This window comes from Cottoperca gobio, chromosome 21 (genome assembly GCF_900634415.1).
Source record: "Cottoperca gobio chromosome 21, fCotGob3.1, whole genome shotgun sequence".
NCBI classification, from domain to species: domain Eukaryota; kingdom Metazoa; phylum Chordata; class Actinopteri; order Perciformes; family Bovichtidae; genus Cottoperca; species Cottoperca gobio.
The window spans coordinates 15,248,032-15,275,461 of NC_041375.1; the positions used below are offsets into that span (position 1 = coordinate 15,248,032).

Consider the following 27,430-nt stretch of genomic DNA (forward strand, 5'->3'; position numbering starts at 1 on the left):
AATAAGCATGTACACAGATCGTATTATTAAGATGTACAGTAAGGGCCTGTAGAGAGGTGACATTTTAAGGTGACATTAAAGCTGTCTAATATATTTAGGTTATTTGACGCTCATCATATTTGAGATATTTTGTGTATTTCAATATGTCTCATTGATGGTTTTATTAGTATGTGGCACTCGTCATTTAAACCAAGTCACTATTAAAGGATTATTCCTTGAAAATATCCATTACATCATGCTTACCTTTCTTCCCAGAAACACCATTTGGCCCCCTGTGTCCAAATGAACCTTGATCTCCTTTGAATCCTTTCCTACCAGGGACTCCAGGAAACCCACTTATTCCACGTACACCCTTTTCTCCAGGGAAAGCATCAGCACCAGGAAGCCCTTTGGGTCCAGGGAAGCCTGAGAAACAACTCATTTAGGTTTAATAAATATAGTTAGTATATTAGGTTCTCCAGCATCAAAACCAGTTTGCCTACATTGGTATCTTTGCTTATAGGGATGTAATTTCTTGGAGTATTTTCAAATGCTTGATATCCCTAAAGTCTTTACAACCTAAACTAAAAGGTTATGTAAGTCAATAAACTGTAATGAATAATAAAGTATCGAAATTGTTTCATAAATTAAAAAACATACAAAAATCGTGAATATTTCTTGACACTCCATAAGTTATTTAAGCTATGTACATGTTTTTGAAGTATGCCAATTTGTATTACATCTTGTGCAATTCCTCTGGCGCCACAGCACGCAATGTAACGTTATGACAACGTGATGAATCGGACAGAAGCCTTAGCTTTCTGCTGTAAAAAAATCAATGAATGCTCTAGTTATTATGGTTATTATTTTAAGTTCGATTTAAACAGGATCATGCAAACAACGATCCAGGTATGTTTTTAAAGGGGTAATGAATATTCTTGGTTTTAATCACTAACTTGCTGAACTGATTTAATTGCTGTTGAGCCACGAATTTAAACATTTATTTAACAGAAAACACAATACATGGTTAGTTATGAGATGGCTGTATCGAGTGTCTTTATTGTTATTATTTTCCAAAGAAGCTTTAAATAATAATTTAAAGCTATACATTTTATAATGTATACAGTATATGTTTATAAGGAGTAGTGAGTGATTTCAGACACACTCATAGTATAAAAGAAGTAAGGGGGAGAGAGATATAGCTTTGTTTGTTTTAACAATGGCTTTCTTTGATCCCACTGTATCCTCTCACCTTGGTACCCATTAGGTCCTCCAGAGCCAGGGTCCCCACTGTGTCCTGGTTTTTCAGCGGTCCCATTTGGTCCTACGGGGCCGCGAAATCCTGGCAGTCCAGGTTGACCACGGTCACCTGAACAGGTGAAACATGGGATTGTTTCAGGTCTCAAGATGGTTAAACCCAATAACATAATACATTATGTGTTGCTGTGCATCCCTGGTTCTTGTATTGATAGATCAGCAGGTTTCTTAAATGACTTGTGCAATATTAATGCAGAAGAGTAATGGCTAACCTAGAGGGCCCTGGAAACCTTTCAAACCCACTGTGCCAGGTAAACCTGGCTGGCTGTTGGGGTAACCTCCCTCTCCCTTCTCTCCTTTGATTCCTTGTTCTCCAGCTGGTCCAGTGGTATCCAGGCCTGATAAAAAGAAATAAGAACAAGAAACACGTATCTAACTTCTGAGGTCTTTATAGAAACAGAAAAACTAGGACACGGTTTCCACTCCACATGTAGTGAAGGATATACCTTGATTGACGTTACCAATTTTACAGTTAACTCACTGATAAAAGGATGGTAGGTGTTTATCCCATAACACAAAATATTCACACTAAATGGACAACAATCAAAGTAAAAAAATAAATACAAAGATTCCTAAGTCTTTAACCCATTTATTTAGCCCATTATTCATAGTAAGAAGCTAATTGAGAACATATGTTTTTAGGGTGTTTAAGCTGAAAGTAATCTATATACAAGTAGTAATTGACAAATTTTTAACTGGCAACATTCCTAGATATTTTTAGTCGTGAGAGATTGTTTAAATGAATCTGGTTGAATACCTGGTGTGCCGGGGATACCCTTCTGTCCTTTCAGTCCATGTAATCCATAAAGACCCTTCAGGCCAAGGAAACCTGCACACATTTGCATATATCAGATAGAGGAACATGGTACAACAAGTATGTAGTTTAAGGAGAAAGAAAGAGACGATGCTGGTCTGATCAGGTCACCTTTGTTTCCTGTGAAGCCACGAACACCCGGATATCCTTCTTTTCCAGGAGATCCAGGAAAGCCTTTTTGACCTTGGTTACCAGGAGTTCCCTTCTGACCATCAGAGCCTGCAGAAACCGAAACAACATTGCGTACAAGTTGCAATGTAATTCTGTTACAATGTACAGTATAACATTTACTAAGGAAGTGAATATGAGTCTCTTACCTGGGTACCCTAATATTCCTGGATCCCCCCACTCTCCTTTTTTTCCTTCAATTCCACCAAAACCTGGTATGCCCCTGTCCCCTGTTGGTCCAAATAATCCTTTCTGGCCTGTAAAGGAGGTATCAAAACATCTCATATCAGCCACAAATGAGCCTCTAGTTGTTGATTAGTGCTGATCAACACCCGAGGAGAAGTAACAAAAGCTGTATGAGCTACAGTTTGTACCTGGTTCTCCTGGAAGACCATGCTCTCCTCTCAAGCCGGTGGTTCCTGGAAGATCTATGCGTGGGCCTTTCTCCCCTGTAATCAAAATTCACTATAATTTAAAATATTTTCACCACAATACCTTATATGTAATTAGCATCTTGATTCCCATCTGTCTGGAGTATGAATTTGAGGTTGTACCTTTAAATCCACTCTTTCCTTTGTCTCCTGATGCACCGTAGGCACCAGGACTTCCTTTAATTCCCTGAAAAGTAATGAGCAATTTACATTAGAATATATCATGTTTGGTTGAGATGTTGCAATAAAAATAAATAATTTGAACATGTACATTATATGTAGCTACAAAACAACTAATATTACACAAACAATGGCACAGTCACAGAGTGAGTGTACTAATTGCTAATATAGTAGACGTAAAGGGGAAATTGAGTATTGCATGATCATAAAGTAGGGGGACATGCAAGAGACAGATAAAAAAAACAAGGGTCAAATTGAAGAGGTTGAGACATCTTGATTGTTATCACTGTATTCTACATTTTCCATATTGCAATTCATGTTTTATTGTCTGCCTGTGTCTGTAAAACGAGCACTTGAGCGCCATAAAAACATAAACCTGTAATAATTGATTTTAAGTTGAGTTTCTTCCAATGAAAACAGAAAATTGCCTATTTAAACATCCAGCAGATGCAGAGCAACATTATCCTTCATGTGGAGTCCTGTGTCTGGCCACCTAGCAAAGTCCGGTATTCACTCTTTTCTAGCTCTGGTGGAAGTAAATATCTCTTTAGCTTTATAAAAAAAAGCCATTTGGTGCTGAGCAGGTAGCATGGGGTAGCTTTCTATAGTTAATTATTTATTTTTCTATAGTTTGTTTTCTTCAGCTACGAGAGTGAAGCAGGATAGTAACGCTGTGGGCACTAAACACAGGAGGCCTGTAAAGCTGAGGGAAACTGAAGAGTTGGGTGATAATTCTCTGTGGGTTCATACGAACAACCTTTTTTTTTTACAAGTAGTCATGTGTATAATAATATTGATTATAGCCGCTTCAGGTCTCAAGGCCAAGCAGAGATACTTATTAACTTCTCTGTCCAGAAGACAGAAGACATTTTACAGCTGTTTTTACAAGGTCCTCGTGTACTCCTCTTGACGAGTAAACTGATGGAGTAGCTTTTCAGGGCATAATAATTAGCGTGGACTGAGTCACATGAATTTTCCCACTATGACTCCGCTCACCTTGTTGCCTGGCATTCCCTCAAAACCAGTAATTCCTTGATTTCCAGTTGGGCCGGGCATTCCTTTTATCCCCAGCAGTCCCTCTGCACCCGGATCTCCATGGTAACCTTTCTTATTGCTGGGCTCTCCAGGAAGACCGTGAGTTCCCTCGTAGCCCGGCACACCGGGCAAACCCTTAATACCTGTGGAACAGAGTAGGATGTGAGGAAGTGAAGTGTGAGAGGACAGAGAAAGTAGAAAGAAAAGAGTGACTGATGCCCACCTCTCTGCCCGGTGAAACCTTGATTTCCATATTGTCCATAGTCTCCCTTGGTTCCCTTCATGTCAAAAACCAACTGGCCGGGGATTTGAGGCTTGTCCCCGGATGGCCCTCTCAAACCCCGATCGCCTGGCACACAGAGATGATAAGTCAATGGTTTATAATAATAATAATAATAATAATAATAATAATAATAATAATAATAAATTGTATTTATAAAGCGCCTTTGAAAGCTAAAAGCAATCTCAAGGCGCTAAAATGCAGGACAAAAACAAAAACAACAACAACAACAACAGACATAAGATTTTACGGAAAGGCTTTTGTGAAAAGAAAGGTTTTTAGGCTCTTCTTGAAGGAGTCGGTGGCCTGTGGAGCCCTCAGGTGTTCTGGGAGGGAATTCCACAGGTGAGGAGCGGCTGAGCAGAAGGCCCGATCGCCCATGGTGCGGAGCTTGGTCCTGGAGGGGTGGAGCAAAGTTTTTTAGAGGAGCGGAGGTTGCGTGTGGAGGTTTGTTGGGGGAGGAGTTCCTTGAGGTACGGAGGAGCATTTCCATGTATGCACTGATGGGTGAGTAGGGAGATTTTGTATTCAATCCTGAATGCGACAGGAAGCCAGTGGAGGGAGTGGAGAATGGGTGTGATGTGGTTATATTTTCGCACCCTCATCAGGATCCTAGCGGCGCTGTTCTGGATGTATTGGAGATTCTGAAGGCTCCCGCTTGGAATCCCGATGAGGAGAGCGTTGCAGTAGTCCAACCTTGAGGAGACAAAGGCGTGGATGAGTTGTTCAGCATCTGACAGGGAGAGTGTGGGGCGGAGTTTTGCAATGTTCCTGAGGTGGTAGAAGGAGGTCTTGCACAGATGTTTGATGTGGGTGTCAAAGGTCAGATGAGGGTCAAATCTTACACCTAGGTTGGTGACTGATGGTGATAGGGGTATGTTTTGACCAGAAAAGGTGATGTGGGTTATGGGGGAAGACTGGACCTGGTGTGCCAACTAAAATAGCCTCTGTTTTTGAGCTATTTAATTGAAGGAAATTGTCTTTCATCCAAGCCTTTATTTCCTCAAGGCAGGTGTTCAATGACGATGATGATGATGATGATGATGAAGATGTCAACAGTGGGGCTGCATGTGGCATCGGGTCGGTTTTTATATATAGCTGTGTGTCATCAGCGTAGCAATGGAATGGTATTCCATGCTGGCTGATGACACGGCCAAGGGGCAGAGTGTAGAGGGTGAACAGAGTGGGGCCAAGAACCGACCCTTGAGGGACACCACAGGTTACTGGGTGTATCTGCGAACTTGCACCTCCCAAGGATACATACTCTGTTCTTCCAGAGAGGTAGGACTGGAATCAACTCAGCGCGGAGTCAGAGAGTCCGATGGTGTAGTGGAGGCGCTGAAGGAGGATCTGATGGTCGACCGTGTCGAACGCTGCAGTCAGATCCAGGAGGATGAGGAGAGATGGGGAGCCAGCGTCAGCCGCCATCAGCAGGTCGTTTGTGACCCTGAGTAATAAAGCTATTGTACTGCTCTTCTGTGGTGTCGGTGTGTGAAAGAGTTTGTGGCCTGAGGAGATGACTTATGGTGGAGAACAACTGCTTGGAGTTTCCAGGGTTTTTATTGATGATATTGGAGTAGGACTGTGTCCGTGCGTTTCTGAGTGACTCTGAGTAGGCTTTTTGGTGTTCTTGAAAGGCTAATTGAGTCCAGATTTTGTGAAACGCCTCTCCAGTACACGCCCAGCTGCCTTCATGTTCCGTAGCTCTGAAGTGAACCAGGGGGCTGAGCGTGAGAAGGTGACTGTCCGAGTTTTCACCGGAGCGTGGAGATCCAGGATATTGCTCAGTGTTCTATTGTAGAAATTCACTGATTCACTGACTGTTGTAAAGTATGCAGAGGGGATTTGCTGGAGGTCCAACGTCGTTAAGATTTCTGAAATGAATTTGGCGTTTGGGCTTGGTCTGGTGAGACAATTTCAACTCCATTGAGATGACCTTGTGATCAGACACTCCCAGATCGTACACCAACAAATTTTTAATGGGGAATGAGACCGAGGACTGAGGGGACTAACGTCGAGCGTGTGCCCCCCGGTGTGCGTGTCGCCGTGAATGTTCAAATCCCCAAGTATGACACTATTTGCAGATGTGGTACAGAGTGAAGTCAGAAGTTCATTTATCTCTGAGATGAAGGCCGGGTTTGGCTTGGGTGGGCGGTAGATGAGGAGAATAGTCATGGGGAAGGGGGGTTTGCATTTAAATGCAAGGCATTCAAATGAGGACAGGTCAGGCAGAGAGATGGGGGTCAATTTGAGGTCACTGCGGTGTATTATGGCTAAGCCGCCACCGCGACCAGTACGGCGGGCTTTCTCCAGGTAATTATAGCCAGGAGGGCAGGCTTCATTTAGGGAAAAATAGGCCTCAGGCTGATGCCAGGTCTCAGTAAGACACATGAAGTCAATCCCCTTGTCTTGGATGTGATCATGTATGAGACATGATTTATTTGTGAGAAATTGTGCGTTAAATAGTTTTATTTTGAGGCTTGACGGAGTGGTTGACTGTAGAGGCAGGAGTAGGCTAAAATCCACTCCGCGTTTTCTGTCCCACTTGGTGTGTAGCGATCTCACGGTGTTTCCCGGGCTACTAACACCGAGAGTGTCAGTCCTCTGATGGCGCGGCAGACGTGCGACAGTGGTCCAGATGGAAGGAATGGATGACACAGGCGGGCCAGGCTGGTGGTAAACAAACTTTCTACGGGAGCCTCTGTGGGTGTAACGAGGTCTGCGTAGGAGTCCAAGTTGTTTGATGGCTGAGATGCACGTTGGAGTTGTGTAGTTGTTGAGACTCAGCAGTTGCGGGATGGAATACGTGGACATCATGCCGGTTGCCACAGGTTTTAGTCGGGGGCTAGCCGTTAGCCATGGACAGAGATGGAGAACTGTTAGGCAAGGCAAGATGGTTATCCGTAGCATGGCAGGAGGAGATGAAGCAGGGAGAAGCAGTCCATTTCCAAGCAGTAGTTTAGCCGGCAAGCTAGTTGACGACTAGCTGTGGAGGCAGCGGCCCTAGCCAACAAGGGCTAATCGCACCGGGACAGCTGAAGGGCTGTCCAGGGGATACCTCACATTAGCAGTGGTGAAACAGTGGTGGACGTATTGTGGCCCACTGGCAACAGAAAGCTGACCGTAGGAGCTGACTGGCTCGTTGGAAGCCGACAGACTGCTAGCTAGCCAGCTAGCGTTCGTTGTCCGGGAGCTGTCGATAGCAGTGGAAAGTGCCAGCAGCAGGTAGCAGCGGTTATCCAAACATGGTTTGTAATTCAGTAGAAATGCAGTTAGCAGAATATATAAGTTAGATGTTTAAAGGTAACATCTAACAACAACAACAACAGACTTAAACTAGACTTAAACTAGAACTAGCAGGAGGAGAAGCGGCGAACAAGCAGCGCCAGCGTCCTCTCTCTCCTGCAGCAATCAATTTTTATATGGTGATCTCACTCTCAACAGAACTCAATAGACTTAAGACCCACTAGGACCCCATCCATTTTAAACAGGACAGTCTCACCTTTCGCTCCACTTTGACCCGTCACTCCTTTTGGACCACCTTGGCCCAGCACTCCAGGTTCCCCACTGAACCCACTGAAGCCCTTCCCCCCTAGATTGCCCCTGGTCCCCTCAAAGCCTGGCATGCCAGGAGACCCTTTGTATCCTGCGAAAGAGAGGGATCATCAGGCATCAAAGAAGACAAACCTTTCTGACCAAAACTGCTTGAATCATGGATACATTTCTTATTATTTGATGTTTAATTTGACACTATATATTTTAAGGAGTAATGATGAAAAAATGACACCGTAATAATATCAGGCCCTTTTTCCGGAACGATGCTATGACGCGAGTTGCTATGACTCGCGTTAAAGTTGATATATAATACATAAGATCGACAGAGATTTAGACAATTATTATAATATATTATATATACAATGAATATGTCCTCAAAGCCACCATACTCCATTGACAGAACCAATACCTTGTTGATTAGCGTAAAACACACTTCATTCAAACTCGACACATACAAAATACAACTCATCAAAACTGTATTTGTTGGTCTTTCCACAATTCTAACAAACATCAAATCTGGTTTGTAAGTTTGAAAGAGAACTGAATATCAGAACTGACAGATATAAAATAGAAGAAACACCCATAACATTTTCAGTGTTTGTTTACAGACCCTGCTTTCTGATGTGACACACCATAAAAAAAACAGGAAGGCATACTTGTCTACTGGCAATGGGAAAGCAGTCCATCGCCTACTTTTAGCGTGTTTTCCCACATTTAAAAACCCCCCTGCATATACCGTATACTCATTAAATATTGCTGGAAAAAGAGTATAGGTAAATGGCTAAGGAACAAACCCTTCATTCCTAGAACTCCTGGCCGTCCATCTGCACCAGTCTCTCCCGGTTGACCTGTTGGGCCATACTCTCCAACGGCACCATCATTACCAAATTGCCCTGGGAAGCCTTTTAATCCAACTGGACCTGGAGAGCCTGGTTCTCCTTCAGTTCCCCTCTCTCCAGTGAAACCTGGTGAGCAGAATGACGAGTCAGAAGGATGTTAGACATAAACAACAACAACAACAACAACAACAACAACAACAACAACTGAGAGAGTGTGTGGGTATGTATGTTTGTCTAACCTGGCTGTCCAGTAACACCTTGCGGCCCAGGTGTACCCGCTCGCCCAGGATCACCGGGGTAGCCGTACTTTCCCGCTGGCCCAGGCCTCCCTTCCTCCCCCTGCAGGCCTAAAGGGCCCCGCTCACCCTTGAAGCCGATCATACCAGGCATGCCGTCCATTCCTGGAGGAACGGATGAACAAGAACAATCAGGGAATAGCTTATTCTTTCAAATGATGCCACCAATGCTGAAAGTAAAGCAGGGCAACGCAAAATGAAGTGGTGATAAGGTTTATTAAACCATTGAGTTTGAATAAAAGTAAGTGAAAAGGTGAGGGTGTGTCTAACCTGAATAGCCTTGCTCTCCTGAATCACCGGTCTGGCCTTTATTCCCTTGAAGCCCAGGCAGCCCTGGGTCACCGGGGGATCCTGCCGATGCTCCGAAGATTTCTCCGTGAACACCCTTCTCACCTTGCGCACCGTATCGACCGGACACACCGGGCACACCTGGGACTCCGTCTGAACCTTTGCCGCCAGGAAACCCACGGTCTCCACGGGGGCCCGAAAAACCTGTATTGCAAGATTTGATAAATGGACTTAAGACAAATCTGGAATCAAACGTGATCAAGTCTATCTGACTATTGCTCAGCAAGTGTTTTTTTATCACTGCTTACCTGATGGTCCAGGACGGCCCCCTATGCCTTGATCTCCTGTGTCTCCTTTCACTCCATGTGCTCCAAGTGGACCCTGTGGTCCTGTTTGGCCGAGAGGACCTGTTGGTTCACAAAATATAAACAGGGCATCAAAAATGACTCAAAGCAGGTTCCCTGCGGCAAGATTCAGCACTAGTTTCTCATTGTGTTACCTGGGAAACCTGTTAATCCACTGGGACCTGGAGGTCCAGGCAGCCCAGGAGGTCCAGGAAAAGTATCACAAGGACCTGAGAGTAAAATAAAAAGTATTTAGGGCAACATCATGGTCATAAGTAAAACTGTTTATGTGGAAATGATTATTTGTCTGCTGCCAAGCATGGATTGTTTTCTCAAATCTCAAATGGTAAACAATTAAAATCGTCATGCACACAAGTTAAATAATTCCGAGGCAAAAGCACAACAATGTTGTTACAAAGGGAGCAATAAGGTGAAAACGTTATTATACCAGCTACCTGTTACATCCACCTGTCCTCCATCTCCTGGACTACAGCCGCCTTTCAGTTGCAAATGAGAGAATGAAAGAGAGAGAGAGGCATTCGGAACCAGAGTTACTCAAAAGCACAAGCATTATCTCAAACAAGCTTTCGCTGCAGCTTGTTTGAGGGATGCAGCACCTGCATCAAGGTGACAATATGAGGCAAAGAAAGAAAAGTAAATAAAATGTCAGAATATCCTCGTCATGCTTTCTCCGTTTTTAATCACAAGCTATTAATGTACATTCCCGATTCAGTGCTTTTGCATTTTGAGAAAGGCGCGGGAAAATGAAATACTTAGTAGAGTGAAAACAGGTCAAATCCCTTTGAAGACACAAAGTATTGAAGGAGAAATATGCAGCATCACATTGAGATTGAATTAAAGGACAGTGGCAGTCAGCCACCTCTCACCTGGGCTGCCAGGTGTTCCTGGAACTCCATTATAACCTGCCAGGCCGTCGTCACCAGGTAAACCCTGTTGGCCCTTGTGCCCTCCAAGGACTGTACCGTCTTGTCCACTTAGCCCGGTTGCACCGGGTCGACCGGGCGAACCTGGAAAACCTTTGTCTCCAAGTTCTCCTTTAGGACCTTCTCCCTGTTGACGTCAACCAGCACAATCACTATGCAGTAGGATACACTTAATTTAATGAGAAAAATGAACAAAAATAGATAATGTCGCTTTAGATGAAACCCTAAGTCAACAGAATATGTACAATATGAAACTGCATTATGACTGCTGGACTCACCGGAAGACCTCGGCTCCCAGGGATACCAGGAAAACCATTTCGGCCTGGAGCACCAAACACTCCCGACTCACCATCTCGCCCAGAAACCCCTGAGTCTCCAGGATATCCTGTAGCGATCACACACACACACACACACACACACACACACACACACACACACACACACACACACACACACACACACGCACAGACACACACACACACACACACAATCAGTACAGTATGCACTGCACACAGTGCCCACTTGTATCCCAGGTGCTGATCTGAAATAAGATGAGATAACAGGTACACTGCACCTCTCTCTGAGGACACTCTCTCTTCCCCTTTTCGACCCTTAAGGCCCGGCACACCGCTGAGCCCACGAGATCCCTGTGAGACGACACAGAAAAGTGTGAAGAAACAGGGAAGGGCTTTAAATGAACAACAGAAAAGAAAGAATGGAGTTATCTTGATTATTCTTACAGGGAATCCAGAGTCTCCTTCGGGACCTGGCTCTCCTAAATCACCCCTCTGACCAAACTCTCCAGTCATCCCAGCATCGCCGTGGTCACCGGCAGGTCCAGGTAGCCCCGGTGAAGAGTTTACAACAATGCATTCACACACCCCATGATTACCTAAATGAACAAACCAATGCGACCACAGGTTAGCAACATACTGAGTATATTATGAATTTAACTGACTCTTTATCTCAGGGCAAATTAAAGTACTTGAGGAAGTACTTCAGAAAACTATAACTTTCTGTGTTATTAACCATTATAATCCAAACAATCTTCTTTAGCATAACTACAGCACCTTTCACTCCTTTAAAGCCTGCATTGCCCGGCCTTCCTCTCCCACCAGGAGCCCCCTTGAAGAACTCAGCCCCTAGAGACGAATAGAAACAGAGACATATAGGAGTACAGTACAGGTACAGACACAAAGGTGAAAACATTTGAAAAGGAATAAACAAGAAAGGAAGATTAAATATGATAAACCTTAGCGTGAACATTTTAAACAAATGTTTACTCTCACTCACTCACTCACTCCCTCACTCACACACACACACACACACACACACACACACACACACACACACACACACACACACACACACACACACACACACACACACACACACACACACACACACCCTCACTCCCTCACTCACTCACACACTCACTAAAGTGCGAAGGGGCTCTGCGAGTGGTGCTTGGTCGTGTACCTCTGAAATTCTTTAACTACAGTACGTGCCCACAGTGCAGCAGTCTTCTCAGACATGACTGCCACCAATAACCTTCTGATAAAAGAAAAATACTTTAGTCTCAGAATTAAAAAAGAATGGCCGATTTGTTTTAAAATGTTTTAGAAACAGGAGGTCTTAAAAATGTACATTTGAGTAATTTATTTTCAAATTGTTTACAGGATTTTTGTTCCAAATACTCGTTCAAGTTCAGTTTGCTAGCTCTGCATAGCTCTACCTCTCAATAGTGCGTATCCAATCAAAAGACGTGGACGTGCTGACGTTATCGTAAGCCTGCTGGCTGGCCCCGGTGTCCCCAACTCGAAATCTGATTGGTTAACGCCACAGTTTTGTCTCTGTTCACTTTAAGCTACAGGCGCCCGCACTGTTGATTCTGAAGGCCTCAGGGCAGATTTCGTGGACCCTGGCAACACATGATGGCTGAAATATGATTGGATAAAAGCTCTAACATAAAGGCCAGCCCTCCAAATCTCGATCTGAGGCTGGAAGCAGCGCAACCAAGAGGAAAGCTATGAAATGAAGAGAATAGACTATGGTGAATAATTTAATACATATTTGTGGAAAAAATATATCAAAATTAAATTAATATTCTGATGATGTTTAGGCCAGCAGAGAAGGCCTTGCCCTGACGGTCTGCCACTGTGAAAAAGACCAATCTCGAGCGTCATTACAACACAAAACATGCCAAACTGCACGAGCTGAGAGGACGAGTGTGTTTGGATAAAGTTAACGCTCTTCGGCGGAGTTTGGCCCAACAAGCAGCTCTCCAGAGTATAACATAAAAACATAGAGCGATAGAGAGGTAGACCACCACACCAAGAACAGACTGTTACACCACTGCTGTGCAATTATCACTGCCACTTTACAATTTTCTATCAACCACTTGGTACTTATATTATTTTGTATTCTATTTAATTATTGTGTACTGCCACTTTACTTCATTTACTTCTTTTGCTGTAACAAGGTACATTTCCCCGTTGTGGGACTAATAAAGGATTTCTGATTTCTGATAAAACAGAAAGATACATGGATAGAAAAGTTGCTTTTTTGCACAGCATAAAAGAAAAGTGAAATGAATGGGCTGTGTCAGAGGTTGCAAATTGCAGAGGTTATGAGTTCAATAATTAGTATGGCTCTCGAAGGATGTTGTAAAAATTGTGAAATGGCCCTTGATAGGAAAAAGGTTCCCCACCCCTGGTATAAAGCAATGTATCAGCCTTGAGGAGTTTGTTTGTACAATCTCTGGTGTTTTGGAGAATACTGCAACAAACAACGCTTTGAGCTAACTCACATGTTCCTTTGGGTCCTGGAAGGCCTTTGGCCCCTGGGCGCCCGTCGGTGCCAGGGAGTCCTGCCCTGTCAGCAGGGAGTCCTGGATCACCTGATTGGCCCTTGTCTCCTGATTCCCCCTTTATACCAAATGGCCCTATGAAATCCAAAACTAACAGATTAAAAAATGTAAAGGTTTAGAATCTTAAGTTGATTTCAGAGGTGATTTTACTTTAAAATAGGATCCACATGCCTAATAGCCTCTTCTTCCTCCTTGTGAACAATATAATATATAAGTTTAAGGCTTATGTGTGTTTAGACTGTCCACCTTCCAGGTCATTGAAAAACAAAGAATGTCCACTTGGCACTAAATTCTTCAACATATGACACTGAATATTTACTTAATATATTATTTATTATGTACTTAAGTTAACATTGTCATTATGTGTCTTTATATTGTGATTCTACTGCTGTATGTACGGCATCTATTTCAGGTCTTTCTGTCTTGGAAAAGGGATCCCTCAGTTTTTATTTATCATTCCCGATTAATGTTTTTATTTATTTTTTCTTATCTTAGGCAAGGGTCCAAAGAAAAAACTAATTTTTGATTTTTGTAAATGTAATTAACCTCATAATTTGACCTTTGCAAGTTTCATATACTGGTCCCTTTACTTGTATGTGGATGAATCTCTTTTGATGGCTTCAGTTTACAGACCTTGTTGCTGTGTTTGCGAGGCGTAGCGTCCAGGGGGTCCGGGGATGCCTTGGTCTCCTACCGGTCCCCTCTCTCCCTCTGGGCCCTGCACACCAGGGGGACCGGGAGGACCACCTTATCAATGTCAAAACAAAATTAAAAGAAACAATTATCATAACAACAACTTATTGTCATACATCACTGACACTGCCTGTAACTGCTTTAATCCATTCGTATGCAGCTCTGTAACAGATAATGTATGAAGAGTTTCGAACTGATGTATTCCTCATTTGAATATACTGTAATATTACTACTAACTGTTCTGTTTGTTTAATACTTCTGGAATACAAACAAATTAGATTCTCTTCTTCTGCTTTGAGTAATAAATGGAAGATTTCTTTCCCACATTTGTCACTAGTCAAATGTGTTTTTACACCAATATGACTAACTTACTACTTAATGAATGTTTCCTCTGACGAGCTTGTGTGGTCTGTCAAAGTTATGTAATGTCACTAATTCCCCCACAGAGTTTCACTTCAGCAAATGTTTTTTTCTCAGGGTACATATTAGCATGCGTCCAGCAGTGGGTTTTATCTTCAAACTCTTTTCTTTTGGCTGATTATTTCATTGTTTCTTTGGTATTGATCAACGTACCTGCCGTAGACCAGGGCCATGAGGATCCTGATGAAATCAGTTGTCCTGGATCACCTCTTTCTCCCTAAAACACAGACTTAATGTCAGTCTTTTTTTCATGAATTAGATCACATGCTGCATGTGCACACATGGCTTGACACATATCCTGTTATTGTATTCTGTGTCTGTCTTATCTCTTGTTTGCTTTTAATTTCTGACCTTTGTCGCTGGATAAACTCTGAAAAGTTTGCAATAAGATTTTTGAAATCAGATAATACCATGAGCAAAATATTTTGAGGAGTGAAGTCGCCTAATTTCAGGTTAATTATACAATTTCCCTTGACTAATTGACTATTACATTACATTACATGTTATTTAGCAGACACTCTTGTCCACAGCATTTTACAGTGAACTAACTACAGAGACAGTCCCCCTGGAGCAACTCAGGTTTAAGTGCCTTGCTCAGGGGCTCAATGGTGGCAGCCCTGGCACTAAAGTCACAACCATCCAGTGTTGTATTTGGAAGCTTTACCACTAGACCATTAGGCCATCACCACCCTTAATATATAAAACCATATGTTGAACAGTCCAATCAGCTTGTGTTCTAGTGTCTGGGTGCATTGATGCATAAACAGGGATCACAATCAATTGCTTTCTCACCTTAGAACCACCTCGGCCTTTTGGTCCTTGTTCGCCGAAATCCCCCTGAAAGAGAGTTGTCATCATTAAGCTATACAATGATATTCAATGTGATAAATAAAGTAATGATGTAACATCTCTAATTTTTCACACAAACATACCCTTGGTCCAGGGCGCCCATCTTCACCAGCTGCACCCTAGGGTGGCATAAACAGCACATGATAGGAATTAGACACACAGATAGAGAACCGTATCTGGCTGAAACGTGAAGAAATGTGCCTGTGCTCACCCGGCCCCCATGGAATCCCATCACACCAGTTTCTCCTTTGTTGTCAGCCTGATATAAACCGAACAAAAGAAAAGATGAGAGGAGGAAACTATATGCTGAGGCGTTAATATTAATACGTGTATATGAGTTTATGATTGTTCAGGAATTCATACTGGATCTCCTGCTGTTCCTTTCAGACCATTCGGTCCACGAGGTCCCTAAAATAATAAAAGAACATGATATTATTGGTGCATGTGTCAGTGTCCGTAACACACAAAATTATATTTCATGTTTTAGAGACCATCTTTGAACATCACAGCAGGTTAATGTATAAGTAAATGTATAAAGATGAACATGATGAACATGTACAGACCGAGGGTCCATAGGGGGGCAGAACTTGCTGATGAGTAGAGTTTCCTTGCGGCCCTGGCTGTCCGCTTTCCCCCTGTGGTGAAAGTAGGAAATGCAACAAAATTTAGCCAACTCTCAGGGAAACAAATCATCATCCAGTTCTCAGATCCTTTACGTAACAAAGTGAGAGTACTCATTATGCAGAAAAATAGCTGCTGTCACTGACATGTTAATACAGTTTCAATAACATGGTTGTATTGTGACCCTCCAAATATTCACTAGATAAATCTGAGGCGTCATCAAGTTCTGATACATTTTGATTTTGTTATGCGCCATTGGATGATTTAATCTTTTTCAACAGTTATTTAAATGAAACCATGTGAGAAGGAAATATGTCTGTCCGTCCGTCCATCTGTCCGTCTGTCTATCTATAGCAAGCATAGCCAATGACAATGTGTTTGTATTGATGCAGTAAGGGCAGATAATATAGATATAAAAATAAAAGCGAAAAACCTTTTGTTTTCTGCTTTTGGTTTGACTTCTATTCCAATTGCCGATTTGAAGACGAAAATAGTGAAAAGTACTGACATTTTGCATTGTATATTTGTTTATCCTGTTACCAAAGAGTTTTAGACGGAGGGTACACTATTTTTTTGTAATTTCTAAAACTCTGATTTAATCTTTAGGATTGTATTTTATGAGAATTTTAAATAAATAATCTTACGCAGTCTTAAAATCTTAATAAAAAAGATAAATCAGATAAATGTAGTGGAGTAAAAAGTGCAATATTTGTTATTTTATTTTTTAATTTTCCACTGAAATGGACCTGAAAAGTAGTATTAAATCTAAAATACTCAAGTAAAGTAAAAGTAACTCAAAACTGAATTTAAGTACAGTACTTGTTAAATAAAGTAAAGCACATGTTAGTTACATTCCACCAATGCAAATCAATGCATGGGAAAGTACAGTTGTAGAGCTAAAACTGAAGTGGCCTAATTTATTCAGGATTTTCCGTGCAGCAACAGCAAGCCATTTTGTCGTCATAGCATTTGATTTACAGCAATGCAAGTAGACTTGACTAACAGAGATTAGCAATGCATTGGACAAACATGGTCACTCACTGGTTCTCCTCTGTGTCCCTTAAGCACTGTGGTCATAGTGCCCTGCCAAGAAAAACACAAAACACTTGAATTTGCATTCATAAATTCAAGTTTCTGTTTGATAACATTTTATGCAGTATATATACATCACATTTATATTATATAATATGAAATATATATTATTGTTGATTTACCTTTGGCCCACGGGGACCTGGAGTACCTTGGGGACCCTGCAAGAAGACACAACAGGATCCTAATTAGCACTTGGTTTCAAGCTTCAAGAACTTAAATGAAAATTGCACTTAAAACACACACACACACACGCACACACACAGACACAGACACACACACACACACACACACACACACACACACACACACACACACACACACACACACCTTTGGTCCTGTAAAGCCTCTGTTACCCTGCCAACCTTGGTTTCCTGGAAGCCCCTGCCGAAAATCAAATAAAGACGTTAGATAAGAAAGACTGCACAGACATTTAGAATTTGACAATATTGTATATAACAACAATTATCTGATCATGTCTCTATGATCAGCACACATTAATGAATAATTCAAACAATGTGCCTTACACATATTCCGTTGACCCCTGGTGTGCCTGGATCTCCCTGTGGAGAAATGGTCAGAGATTCATGAAGTTAGTGATGTGTGTTTTTTACAACAATATCAAGTTGCAAATGCAATTTTATGAAGCCAGGAGTTCTTCAAAGAAAAAGTGAGGCATGGTATGAACTCACCCTGAAGCGCTCCATGTACACACTCAGCTCCAGAGTGTCCCCCTTCTGCCCCTTCCATCCTGGTTGTCCCTGAGAGAAAAAAACAAAAAGACAGTCAGTAAAGGTCACTTCAAATCTCTATGTATTTTACAGATTGGTATCCGGGCAGGTTTGAAGTTGCACTTACAGGAAAACCAGGTGAGCCATTATAGCCGGGTTGTCCTGGTAGCCCTGAGTCTCCCTGTGTCCCGTTACAGCCGTCTGCACCGGGCCTTCCACGGGGTCCAGCTTGTCCTGGGTGGCCCTGCAGAGCAAACGTAAATTCACGACAGAACATTCAGAACACATCGCAAGCAGCAGAATCAAAACAGTGAGCTTCTCTTGCATTCATCCAGACTGACTTACAGGTATGCCATCGTTTCCAGAAAACCCAGGAATGCCGGTCATTCCCTGCGGAGCGACAAGAATCATACATTAAACAAGAAGACAAACAAGAGTGTTGTGGTTTTTCACAATTAGATTAACAAATAAAATGATATTTTACCACATTTCCTTTAGGACCTATGAATCCACCACGGCCGCGGTCACCTTTCTCCCCCTTTGGTCCTTGGATGCCTGCATCGCCTGGTCTCCCTGAAGGCCCCTGGTGACCCTGAGGACCTAGAGACCCAGGGTTACCCTGATATTGGATAGGTAGTAAAACATGTGTTGATTAACTTTAGGTCAAGAATGCAATATGCCAAATAAATTGTCACATGCTGCACATTGACTTAGAGTTTGACGCTAATTTACCAGAGTCCATTATCTATTGATTTTTATTCATCAGTAATGTCATGAGTGTTAGGAGTTAACAAAAGTTAGGCTAACAATGGTGATGTATGGGGTAACAAAACATTGTAAACTTACCTGTTAAAATGAGAGAAGAGAAGTTTTGAAATTAGGACAAGTGTAATCAAAGGCTTAGACCTAAAGCATCACAACAATGCAACAAGATAAACTATTCTCTATCAATTCCCTATCCCTACATTTCTGCTTGTATTTACTGTCTAATCTTGTACTAATTGTTATGTTTTTGCTGTGAAGCACTTTGGGCTGCAATTCTTGTATGAAAGGTGCTATACGAATAAAGCTTATTATTATTATTATTATTATTATTATTATTATTATTATTATTATTATTATTATTATTATTATTATTATTATTATTATTATTATTATTATTACTGATAGCGTCACAAGGGGGAGACACTTTCCTCCTGCACACCAGGCTCTCTACAGCCATCCAGTGGTCAAACAGTGTTCTTACAAATGTTAACGTTCAGCTGAAGACTGCCTGCCAGACTCAGGGACATAAAAGCCAACAAAAAAATACAACTAAATACATACATGTGAACAAACAGAAACATCGCAGGAATAAATGTATACCTCACTGAACTCTTTAAAAAATATATTTTATGGACACAACGAGCAGACAGAACGAGAGAAACAACAACAAATTACTTGTTTTAGAATCAACCTGGATACAGTTTAAAACCTGCATGATAAAAATATATTTTCCCTCTTTTTCTTACACATATATAAAAGACCCTCTAATATCTAAAAACACAAACATGTTATTCCAAGACATGCCAGATAGAACCGTGAGGAGATGAAGTAGATAGGTAGATAAAGCCAGACTCAGAATGAAAAACACTCAAAGTTGCCAAGCAAGCTTGACAGACAAAGCAAGGTGCTGACTGTTTAAGAGAGCAGACAGCTCCCTAATCTGCACGCTAAATATAACAATTTGATTATGATACTGACAGTGATGAAAGAAAGAAGACAGGGATGCAGATACGAAGAATAGCAAATGTGAGTCTGGCTGTGGTGGAAGTATGTTTCTGATCTCTGAACCGTAGCTAATGTTTAGATATCGAATTTGTATCTCCTAATAAATAGATAGAATCCATTATGAAAAGGAGATCCGCAGAATACAAACAAACACACTCACTCCAAGACAGGGTAGTGAATATTGAGGAGGTGTTCAGTCCAGGTGGGGTGTGTGAGGCCAATGAGCTTCAACCAAAAGATCAGGTCGAACAGGTGCCTTAAATCCAGACACACACTTGTATCTCAGTGTTGTGTGTGTCTGTGTGTCATTTACTTCACTGAGGGACTGGACACGGATAGGGGAGAAGCTCAAGGGGGGCAGAAAGCAGACGAGTGTTGGAGAGTTGGAAACAGAATACGTGGATGGCGCTTTTACAAGGGTTTACGTGAGAACATATCATGGGAATTGGGCATGTTTGCATCTTCTGGGAGTTCAAGCGGTTAGTAAGTGATGACCTCTGAGGTTTGGGGGCCTGACAGTGTTCCTGTGAGAAACCAACAAATAGTGATGTTGTTTGTCCTCAGACAAAAATGCTCTGGGACTTTTTATACGTAGTTTGAGCCAAGGGTCTCAAAGGCATTAATAAAGCTGCAGGGAGCCTAAACAATGTCAGACAACAATTCAAACAAGCTCACAGACAAATCAGATGCAGATAGTGTGAGATAAAGCCTCAGTTGAACTCACATCACTGGTGGTTACTAGACGTGTGTGCACTTGTACGTGCAGCCTGTGTGTGTGTGTGTGTGTACGTGTGTGTGTGTACGTGTGTGTGCGCGCGTGTGTGTGTGTGTGTGTGTGTGTATGTGTGTGTGTGTGCGTGTGTGTGTGGTAGTCAGAGCTTTATCTAAGAGTGGCTTTTTTAAACAGGAGGTGTGTGTTTTGTCTTCAATCTCGACCCTGCAGCTGTTGTCTATAATAGAGCAGACAACAGACTGTCCTGTCAAAACAACTCAATCCCCACATGAATAACGGATGATGTTTCATACTGTGTGCTGTCAACTCTTACATTTTCAGATGAAAACTGCAAGAGGACTAGACTGATTAGTCTGTCGCGATATAACATCAATATATCTTGCCATGGTCTCACCATTCTTACTGTTCTGCAATATGCAAAATATGATTTATGAGACATCATGGTGTCTAAGGTCTAATGTTGGTATCTAACTGGAAAAAAATCACAACCTATAATGAAAAAATAAAATATTTCTAAAGGCAGGGATCATATCATATACACTGATTCACTGCATTATGAGGAGCTTTCAATACTACAGAGCTTTTATAGACAGTTGGGATAAAACAGTGTGTGCCAGATTGCATTCAGTGTTTTTAAACTAGTTAAAAATAACATAGTCAGAATGAGTCATTTGCATCTTCTTGTCAAGATAATAGATGTGATTTAAAGGTCAGATCTGGAAAGAAATGACCTCCTCTTTCCTTTGCTATGAAACATCATGTTCTCTTGTTATAGTGATAGAAAAGCCCGTCAGGCACATGAATGAGATGAACTTTAGCAACACACACTTATAGTTGTAAATCATTCCTCCTCATAAAAAGGAAATCAATCAGGCTGGCTAATTTTCTGATGATAAATGGTTCTGTCAAAAGCGATAATTTAGCTATAATTCACATAGATGAAGAGGTAAAACAATGAGGTGAGCTGGAATGGAGTGTCATAATTCAAAAGTGACTTATTTTTTAAATAAACCGTGCATGTGTGTATGTGTGTGTATAAACATCTAGGTGCAAAAGAGATTCTTGTCTCGAGCACTTGCATGGTACACTATGTGCACTGGTCTTTATCTTTCAGCATGGCTTAAACAGAGGGCTGATAAAAACCAGCCTCCTTTCATAGCTGATAATGGAGATGTTTTTAAGTCCATACTTGTGTATGTATGTATGTATGTATGTGTGTGTGTGTGTGTGTGTGTGTGTGTGTGTGTGTGTGTGTGTGTGTGTGTGTGTGTGCGTGCGTGGGTGGGTGTGTGTGTGTGCGTGGACGTGTGTGCGTGGACGTGCAGCAACAAATGCTGCATCTGCTGTAAACACTCAAAAATATAAAAGGTCCAGCAGGAAACAGTTTAGTTAGACCTGAAAAGGAAATTTTCCACGGCTATACCATGAATGGTTTCCAGATGTGTAACTTTGGTTCCCACATTAAGGTATACAATAGTAGTAAGGTAGTAAGTAATACGTTAGGTAAACAATGTACCTATATGGCAACATAATGACGGGGCACCACCACAGGGACTCGGCAGCCCCTGACGGCAGGGCTTTTGGCTAGAGCCCATCAAAAACAGTGCGTTATTGGTTGGGAAGCCAGTGAGGGAGCATGTTTGTTTTAAAAAGCGACTTGCTTTGGTTAGTCTGTGTTGCCTGTGTCAAGAGTGGGAGTAATCAGAAGAAGGTGCAGGTGCAACTGACCGTTCCACATTGGAAGAAGAATACACTCCAAAGTCAATTCATTCGGTACAACTACACACTCTAATGCAATGCAATACAACAACTCGGCCACATATTCTACCCTTTGGAAGTATAAAAATGGTCTGTTTTTGTTAAAACATTTAGAGATCTTAATTCAGCTATTGTTGAGATCAGAGTTAGTGGTCATGTATTGGAGGGATTATATTGAAATGTGTTTCTAATATTAGGGTGGGAAACATTAGAAACACCTCTCACTACAATGTAGTCCAGTTCAACACCATAGCAAACTCAGAAATGAACATAAACTTAAAATCAATAAGTCTCTGACAGTCAATCAAAACTAACAATAATTGCCGACAATGAGACGTTGCAAGGCATTTGGCCTTTGGCATTCTCTGAGTGTCCTTCTACCTATCTTTGTAAAGTAAAAGTTAAGGCAGGGTTGTTGGATTGGATTGCATTAGATTTTTACAAGTGTGCCTAATAAATTGCCTTTAGATGTACTCATGAACTCTTTGTAATAACTATTTTGAACCCTCGAGAACATCTAGCAAACCAACCAGACCCGTTTCATACAGGAGGATATTGTATTGCTCCATTAGCACTCTCGTGTTCATCATTTATTTTCTCCTCTATTCTCTCCTGAGCTAAATATTTCTCCAGTCCTCCCCACGCTTTAATTACCAGTCCTCCGTAGCTTCACTTCCTTCATGCCTCCATACTTCCCCTTCTTATCTGCTCACACTACTTCCACCCAGTATTTCCTCCCCTCCGCTCTCCAAACTCTCGAGTGCTCCCACATCCCTTTGCATCTTTACTTTCCCTCCTTTTTTCTGCCTGTGTTCTTTCCCTTCCTGTCTCTACTGGGTGAAAAGTGACCACATGTAAGCCTTAAAATCAGGCAGCCACAGACTATGTGGGGAAAGAGATGACAAAACAGCATTGGGGGGGGGGGGGAGCATACATTGTTGTCTATAGACACTTAAGAAAAGAAAAAACATAAGTTTGAGTTGTGATGCAACTGCGAGTGGATGAACATATTGTAGAAATCACAAGACTGAACCTGAAATCTAGATCAGAGGAAGTTGATAGCTCTTCAAACAGACATGTCTTGAACACACATACATGAGTGTTTGTTTAGGTCGGAGTTCCTCTCTTTCTTTGAAGACCGGTCATGACTTTACCAGATTATGAAGCTCAGGAGACATATTCTGCCCTCTGGCTTTTCTCTGTAACTGAAGCTCCTTTATTTTTCTTTCTGTCACAGTGGGCTCACGTCATACCTTCAGCCTCATGTCTCGTGAGCTTCATAATGGGAAACGACGGGCCATCAATCAGCAGTCAAATCTACTAAAGTCACAGGGGGAAGAGAAGGAAATGAGGCAGGCAGAAGGTAGACCAATAATCTCCAGGAATTTCACAGAGTTGTTGTAGATAGTCGAGTCAATTTCATTTACTGTATACAGCCTCAAAAATGCTAATTTGTCTCAGAGGACACACACAGTCTACACAACCTACGACACGTTCTTCAGCCTTCAATTTGAATAAGGAAAAGCCCAACAGATACATTTCCAGCTCCTCAATTCTGAGGATTTGTTGCTTTTTTAGTTGGACAAAACAAGCTATTAGAAAACCTCAATTTGTGCTTTAGTAAACTGTACATTATTCACAATTTTCTTATATTTAATTGACGATTAATTATTAAGTGAAAATAATTGCCAAATGAATTGGTAATAAAAAATACAAGTGACCTTCTCCCAATAAGGCAATTACATTTTACAAGCCAAAACCAGACACTAGATCTGTGTGTGTGTTTGTGTGTGTGTGTGTGTGTGTGTGTGTGTGTGTGTGTGTGTGTGTGTGTTTGTGTGTGTGTGATGCTTTAGGAAGTTAAGCATTTCATAAATTAACTTAATTTTCACACTGATGACAATGAGTTTTTCAAAGCTACTGGACTTTCAATCACTTCATGGTTAAGCTCATAGTAGTCACTTCTGGTTATAACATACAATTATGTTCTCAGCCCCAGAGAAACAGGCATACCTCAGTGTTGGGCTATAATCATCAAACTTCCCCCAGTCAGATAAATAAATAAGAAGGACTAAAGAACAGACAGAGTTGTTTGTCAGGAGGAAATAAAAACGGACTAAAATAACACAATTAAACCACCCAGGGAAGTAGTAATACATGGCATTAAAACAAAGAGTGGCTCTAAATATATACAATACATCAGGGTTTTGTTAAAAAACAGACCATAGAAGACTGATTGTAAAAGAGCAATAAAACGCCAGCCCTTCCTACACAGGTCTGCCAACTGGTGTGTGCTTTTTATCCGATCACTTCTCACCTCATTTGAGGGCCATAAATGACCACACACACAAACACGCACATAAAAACACACAGACCCTGGCTAGATGATCAAAGTGACTGAAGCTAAGGTGTGGGATGATGTGATGCTGAGAGTGAACCAAATCCCTCTTTCTTTCTGCACCAACGCAGAAACAATAGCAAACACACAGCAGTTAAGATATCAAATCCTTAAATATCTTTAAGTCTTTTCTCGCTACTCCCATCTCTACTACAGAAATGTATTTTGTCTGTTCAAAGGATTAACCCCTTCTTTTCATATATCATGTCCAGCACTGACAAAGAGATGTCCCAGGTCCATCTCTTGCAGCTGTAGGAATGTGTTAGGTCTCCTCGTGTGAAACTTGACATGTGAGAGTCCAGATGAGGAGAGAGAACAATTACTATAGGATCCAGATATGCAGGTGATTTTGATTGTGCTGGTCTCCAGTAGTTTAACATCTTACCTTGTACCGGTGATGTGTACTACAGGGTGTGTCCGTGCACCATGACATCACTGTGGGGTGTGGTTACAAGCCCAAAAGAGTTTCTTTCTGACCACAAATGTTCAAATGTATCGAGTCTTTTCTACTTGTTTATTGGATATTTGTATAGTCACACATTGCCTAACAAAACCTAACGCACAGTTGTTAGTTTTTGGGAGTTGTCATTAAGACAGCGTCTTTTTTGGTTTGAAGTTATACATTTTTTTGATCGCTGCGTTACACTGAGAAAAAGTAGATTTAAGTTGTTTTTGTTTTATTGCAAGTTTGCTTGTAAAAGGAAGAAAAACATAATATGATGGAGTCTGAATGAGAAATTAAAAGTGACAAAGAATGCGGTGAACTCTGTGTAATGTTTGAGCGCGTCAACCAAGACGCATTCCAGAAAGGACAGGAAGGAGCAAATACGAGGAAAGAAGAGTTGCTCCAATACCCACCAACAACCTTTCAACCACAAACAGCAGTAAAACACTGCTTTCCAGCCTGGTACTGTGTTTAAATGTTAATCAGTCAGCGATATGTAGAATATATTTATCTTGTTTTTCCATTTTCCCTCTGCCTAAAACAATTTTTCCCCCCATAATACATGCTTATGAATCCACGATTTCCTACTAGGATACTAGGATTTCCTACATATTTACATTTCCAATTCATTGCCTTAATTCTGTAAACGTGCAAGTGATCTTCATGACATCTGACCTATATCAAGAAATCTCTGAGAAAATCCCTCCTCTTCACAATGTATAAGATGCAGTAACCATACTCTCTCTCTCTTTGTCCTCCCACTCTGTGCATGTGGGTGTGTTTGCATTTCTCATTCCTAAATCACAGATCTATTAAAAGTTCTTTCGTCTGACACCATAAATTTCATCTGGACCCAGACTGTCCCCTGGGGTGGACAGTTTGGGAATGGCCCGCTAAGAGCAGGATGGGAACCCACAGCCCAATGCGCAGACCTCTGACCTCAGAGGGGAATAAAATAAATTAATAAACAACTGGCCGGAAGCTTCCTCTGTTATTCCATCTGTCTGTCCGGAAAAACCGGAACATTTTGTAATTCTTGAGGCAAGAAATAAAAAGACTTGCAGAAAAACAGTTAACATGAACATATATATAGAACAAATATTTGGACTGTACCAGCTTGGGTTAAAAATGTTGTGTCTTCTACTTGTTGTCTTGTGATGTTGAAGCTTTAGCTTGAGAAAGATATGTACTGTTTAGTCCATGGCTAATCTCTGGAAAATAAGTTTTACAACCTTTCACTCACATAAGAACTAGGCTTCCCTGTCTCTTTTAGGATATTCAACTCTACATTTACTCTTGCAAACAATGTTAATACCTAACATGTCAGATGGCTTGCCCTGCTAGTGGTTGTATATACTGTATCTAATTATAAATAACAATGGAATCTAAATAGAAAGTGTTGCAGTGAGGGGAGGCTGATGCTATGCAGTGTGAACTTTATCCTCTGATGTCATCAATGTGGGGCAGGCCACTGACAGCCACAGAAACATCTACAGACCGGAGCGGGTGCATTTACATTCACACAACACTCACTTGTGTAAACTGTACAATCATGGTGAGTGTCTCTGTGAGCTGCCTGCTGAGGGTTTACAGTATGTGATGTCGACAAGGTGGATGGAAGGTTTGGGTTAGCTCAAAACTTAGTGTGTACGACATGTCATCCGAACACGTCAGAGGGAAAAAGTGTTTTGTGTTTGCTGTGGGACAAAGTCTGCTGTCATAGAGCTGCACCAGACGTGATATTTGAACAAATGCTGTTTTTGTTTCCTTGAAGGCATTCCTGGTGTTGGCCTCGTTTCGTAGATACGAAAAGAATAAAAAATGAGAGCTTGTGTAAGAAGTTAAAATCTTCCCACCTGGCCAAACACTGCGTGAGGAAAGTTACAAAATGTGTCAGATGTAGCTTCCCAGATTCAGAAAGTGTGGAGAGCGGTGGTTTATCCACCCAGTAAGTACTCGGTTTGAAGGGTATTGACATAACGGAGGAAATAAGAGAAAACATTGCAAAGATGAATGAAGGAAGGAAAGGTGGTATGAAAAGAGGAGGGAGAAGGGGGAGATGTTAAAGAATGATTAAAAAAAATAAAGAAATTAATAAAAGGAGGAAGCAAAGAAAGAATGATGTATCAAAAAAGATCAAAGTAAAGGAAGAAATTAAGAAAAGGAGAAAAGAAGGAAACAAGGAAGGAAGAAAAGAGACCAGGAAGGTGAATTACAGCATGTAAACACTAAATGTCGTTTCTCTCCCACTCCCACAATAGCGCTCAGACACTTGATGTATTTGGTTCCACTGCTCTGCGACCCAGTTCACATGTTTTTCTTGGATACATTTTTCCAGGGCTCATTTCCTGAAGATCCGCATCCCTTTCTGCATGATGCCCAGGGGGGAGATGGGGCTCTGCTCCCCTGGAGGCGTGGGGGGGGGGGGGGGGGGGTGAGAGGCTTCGCTTGGAGGACGAAGAGGGTCTTTAACTGGATGCCCTGAGGAGGACTCAGGAAGAATAAATAAACATCTGTAGATGATGTTTAGATATCTATTAGAGTGTGTTTAGATATACTGGCTCAAATCAGGAAGGTCAGCTTT

At 41.6% G+C, this 27,430-nt stretch overlaps 1 protein-coding gene across 4 annotated transcripts in view; it reads right to left on the minus strand.

Annotated features, from left to right (window-relative positions):
• Positions 1–27,430, minus strand: part of col4a2 (collagen, type IV, alpha 2) — a 70,944-nt gene that overhangs the window by 5,664 nt on the left and 37,850 nt on the right. For 2 of the 4 annotated variants that reach the window (XM_029458956.1, XM_029458955.1), the window contains 38 exons: positions 18,227–18,361; positions 18,088–18,132; positions 17,870–17,986; positions 17,704–17,772; positions 17,539–17,574; positions 17,342–17,395; positions 17,137–17,172; positions 16,964–17,005; positions 15,865–15,936; positions 15,665–15,709; positions 15,513–15,560; positions 15,385–15,420; positions 15,245–15,289; positions 14,606–14,669; positions 13,973–14,086; positions 13,280–13,429; positions 11,541–11,612; positions 11,211–11,362; positions 11,045–11,117; positions 10,749–10,855; positions 10,414–10,597; positions 9,982–10,023; positions 9,682–9,756; positions 9,491–9,589; positions 9,165–9,386; positions 8,838–8,999; positions 8,554–8,724; positions 7,707–7,850; positions 4,148–4,273; positions 3,886–4,067; positions 2,833–2,896; positions 2,653–2,727; positions 2,428–2,535; positions 2,222–2,329; positions 2,054–2,125; positions 1,509–1,634; positions 1,232–1,348; positions 244–405 (listed from right to left, as the gene is read on the minus strand). In XM_029458956.1, coding sequence (XP_029314816.1) covers positions 244–405; positions 1,232–1,348; positions 1,509–1,634; positions 2,054–2,125; positions 2,222–2,329; positions 2,428–2,535; positions 2,653–2,727; positions 2,833–2,896; positions 3,886–4,067; positions 4,148–4,273; positions 7,707–7,850; positions 8,554–8,724; positions 8,838–8,999; positions 9,165–9,386; positions 9,491–9,589; positions 9,682–9,756; positions 9,982–10,023; positions 10,414–10,597; positions 10,749–10,855; positions 11,045–11,117; positions 11,211–11,362; positions 11,541–11,612; positions 13,280–13,429; positions 13,973–14,086; positions 14,606–14,669; positions 15,245–15,289; positions 15,385–15,420; positions 15,513–15,560; positions 15,665–15,709; positions 15,865–15,936; positions 16,964–17,005; positions 17,137–17,172; positions 17,342–17,395; positions 17,539–17,574; positions 17,704–17,772; positions 17,870–17,986; positions 18,088–18,132; positions 18,227–18,361 — 3,751 coding nt within the window. The remainder of the gene's footprint in view (positions 1–243; positions 406–1,231; positions 1,349–1,508; positions 1,635–2,053; positions 2,126–2,221; positions 2,330–2,427; positions 2,536–2,652; positions 2,728–2,832; positions 2,897–3,885; positions 4,068–4,147; positions 4,274–7,706; positions 7,851–8,553; positions 8,725–8,837; positions 9,000–9,164; positions 9,387–9,490; positions 9,590–9,681; positions 9,757–9,981; positions 10,024–10,413; positions 10,598–10,748; positions 10,856–11,044; positions 11,118–11,210; positions 11,363–11,540; positions 11,613–13,279; positions 13,430–13,972; positions 14,087–14,605; positions 14,670–15,244; positions 15,290–15,384; positions 15,421–15,512; positions 15,561–15,664; positions 15,710–15,864; positions 15,937–16,963; positions 17,006–17,136; positions 17,173–17,341; positions 17,396–17,538; positions 17,575–17,703; positions 17,773–17,869; positions 17,987–18,087; positions 18,133–18,226; positions 18,362–27,430) is intronic. The other 2 variants (XM_029458957.1, XM_029458958.1) reach the window with 2 other exon arrangements.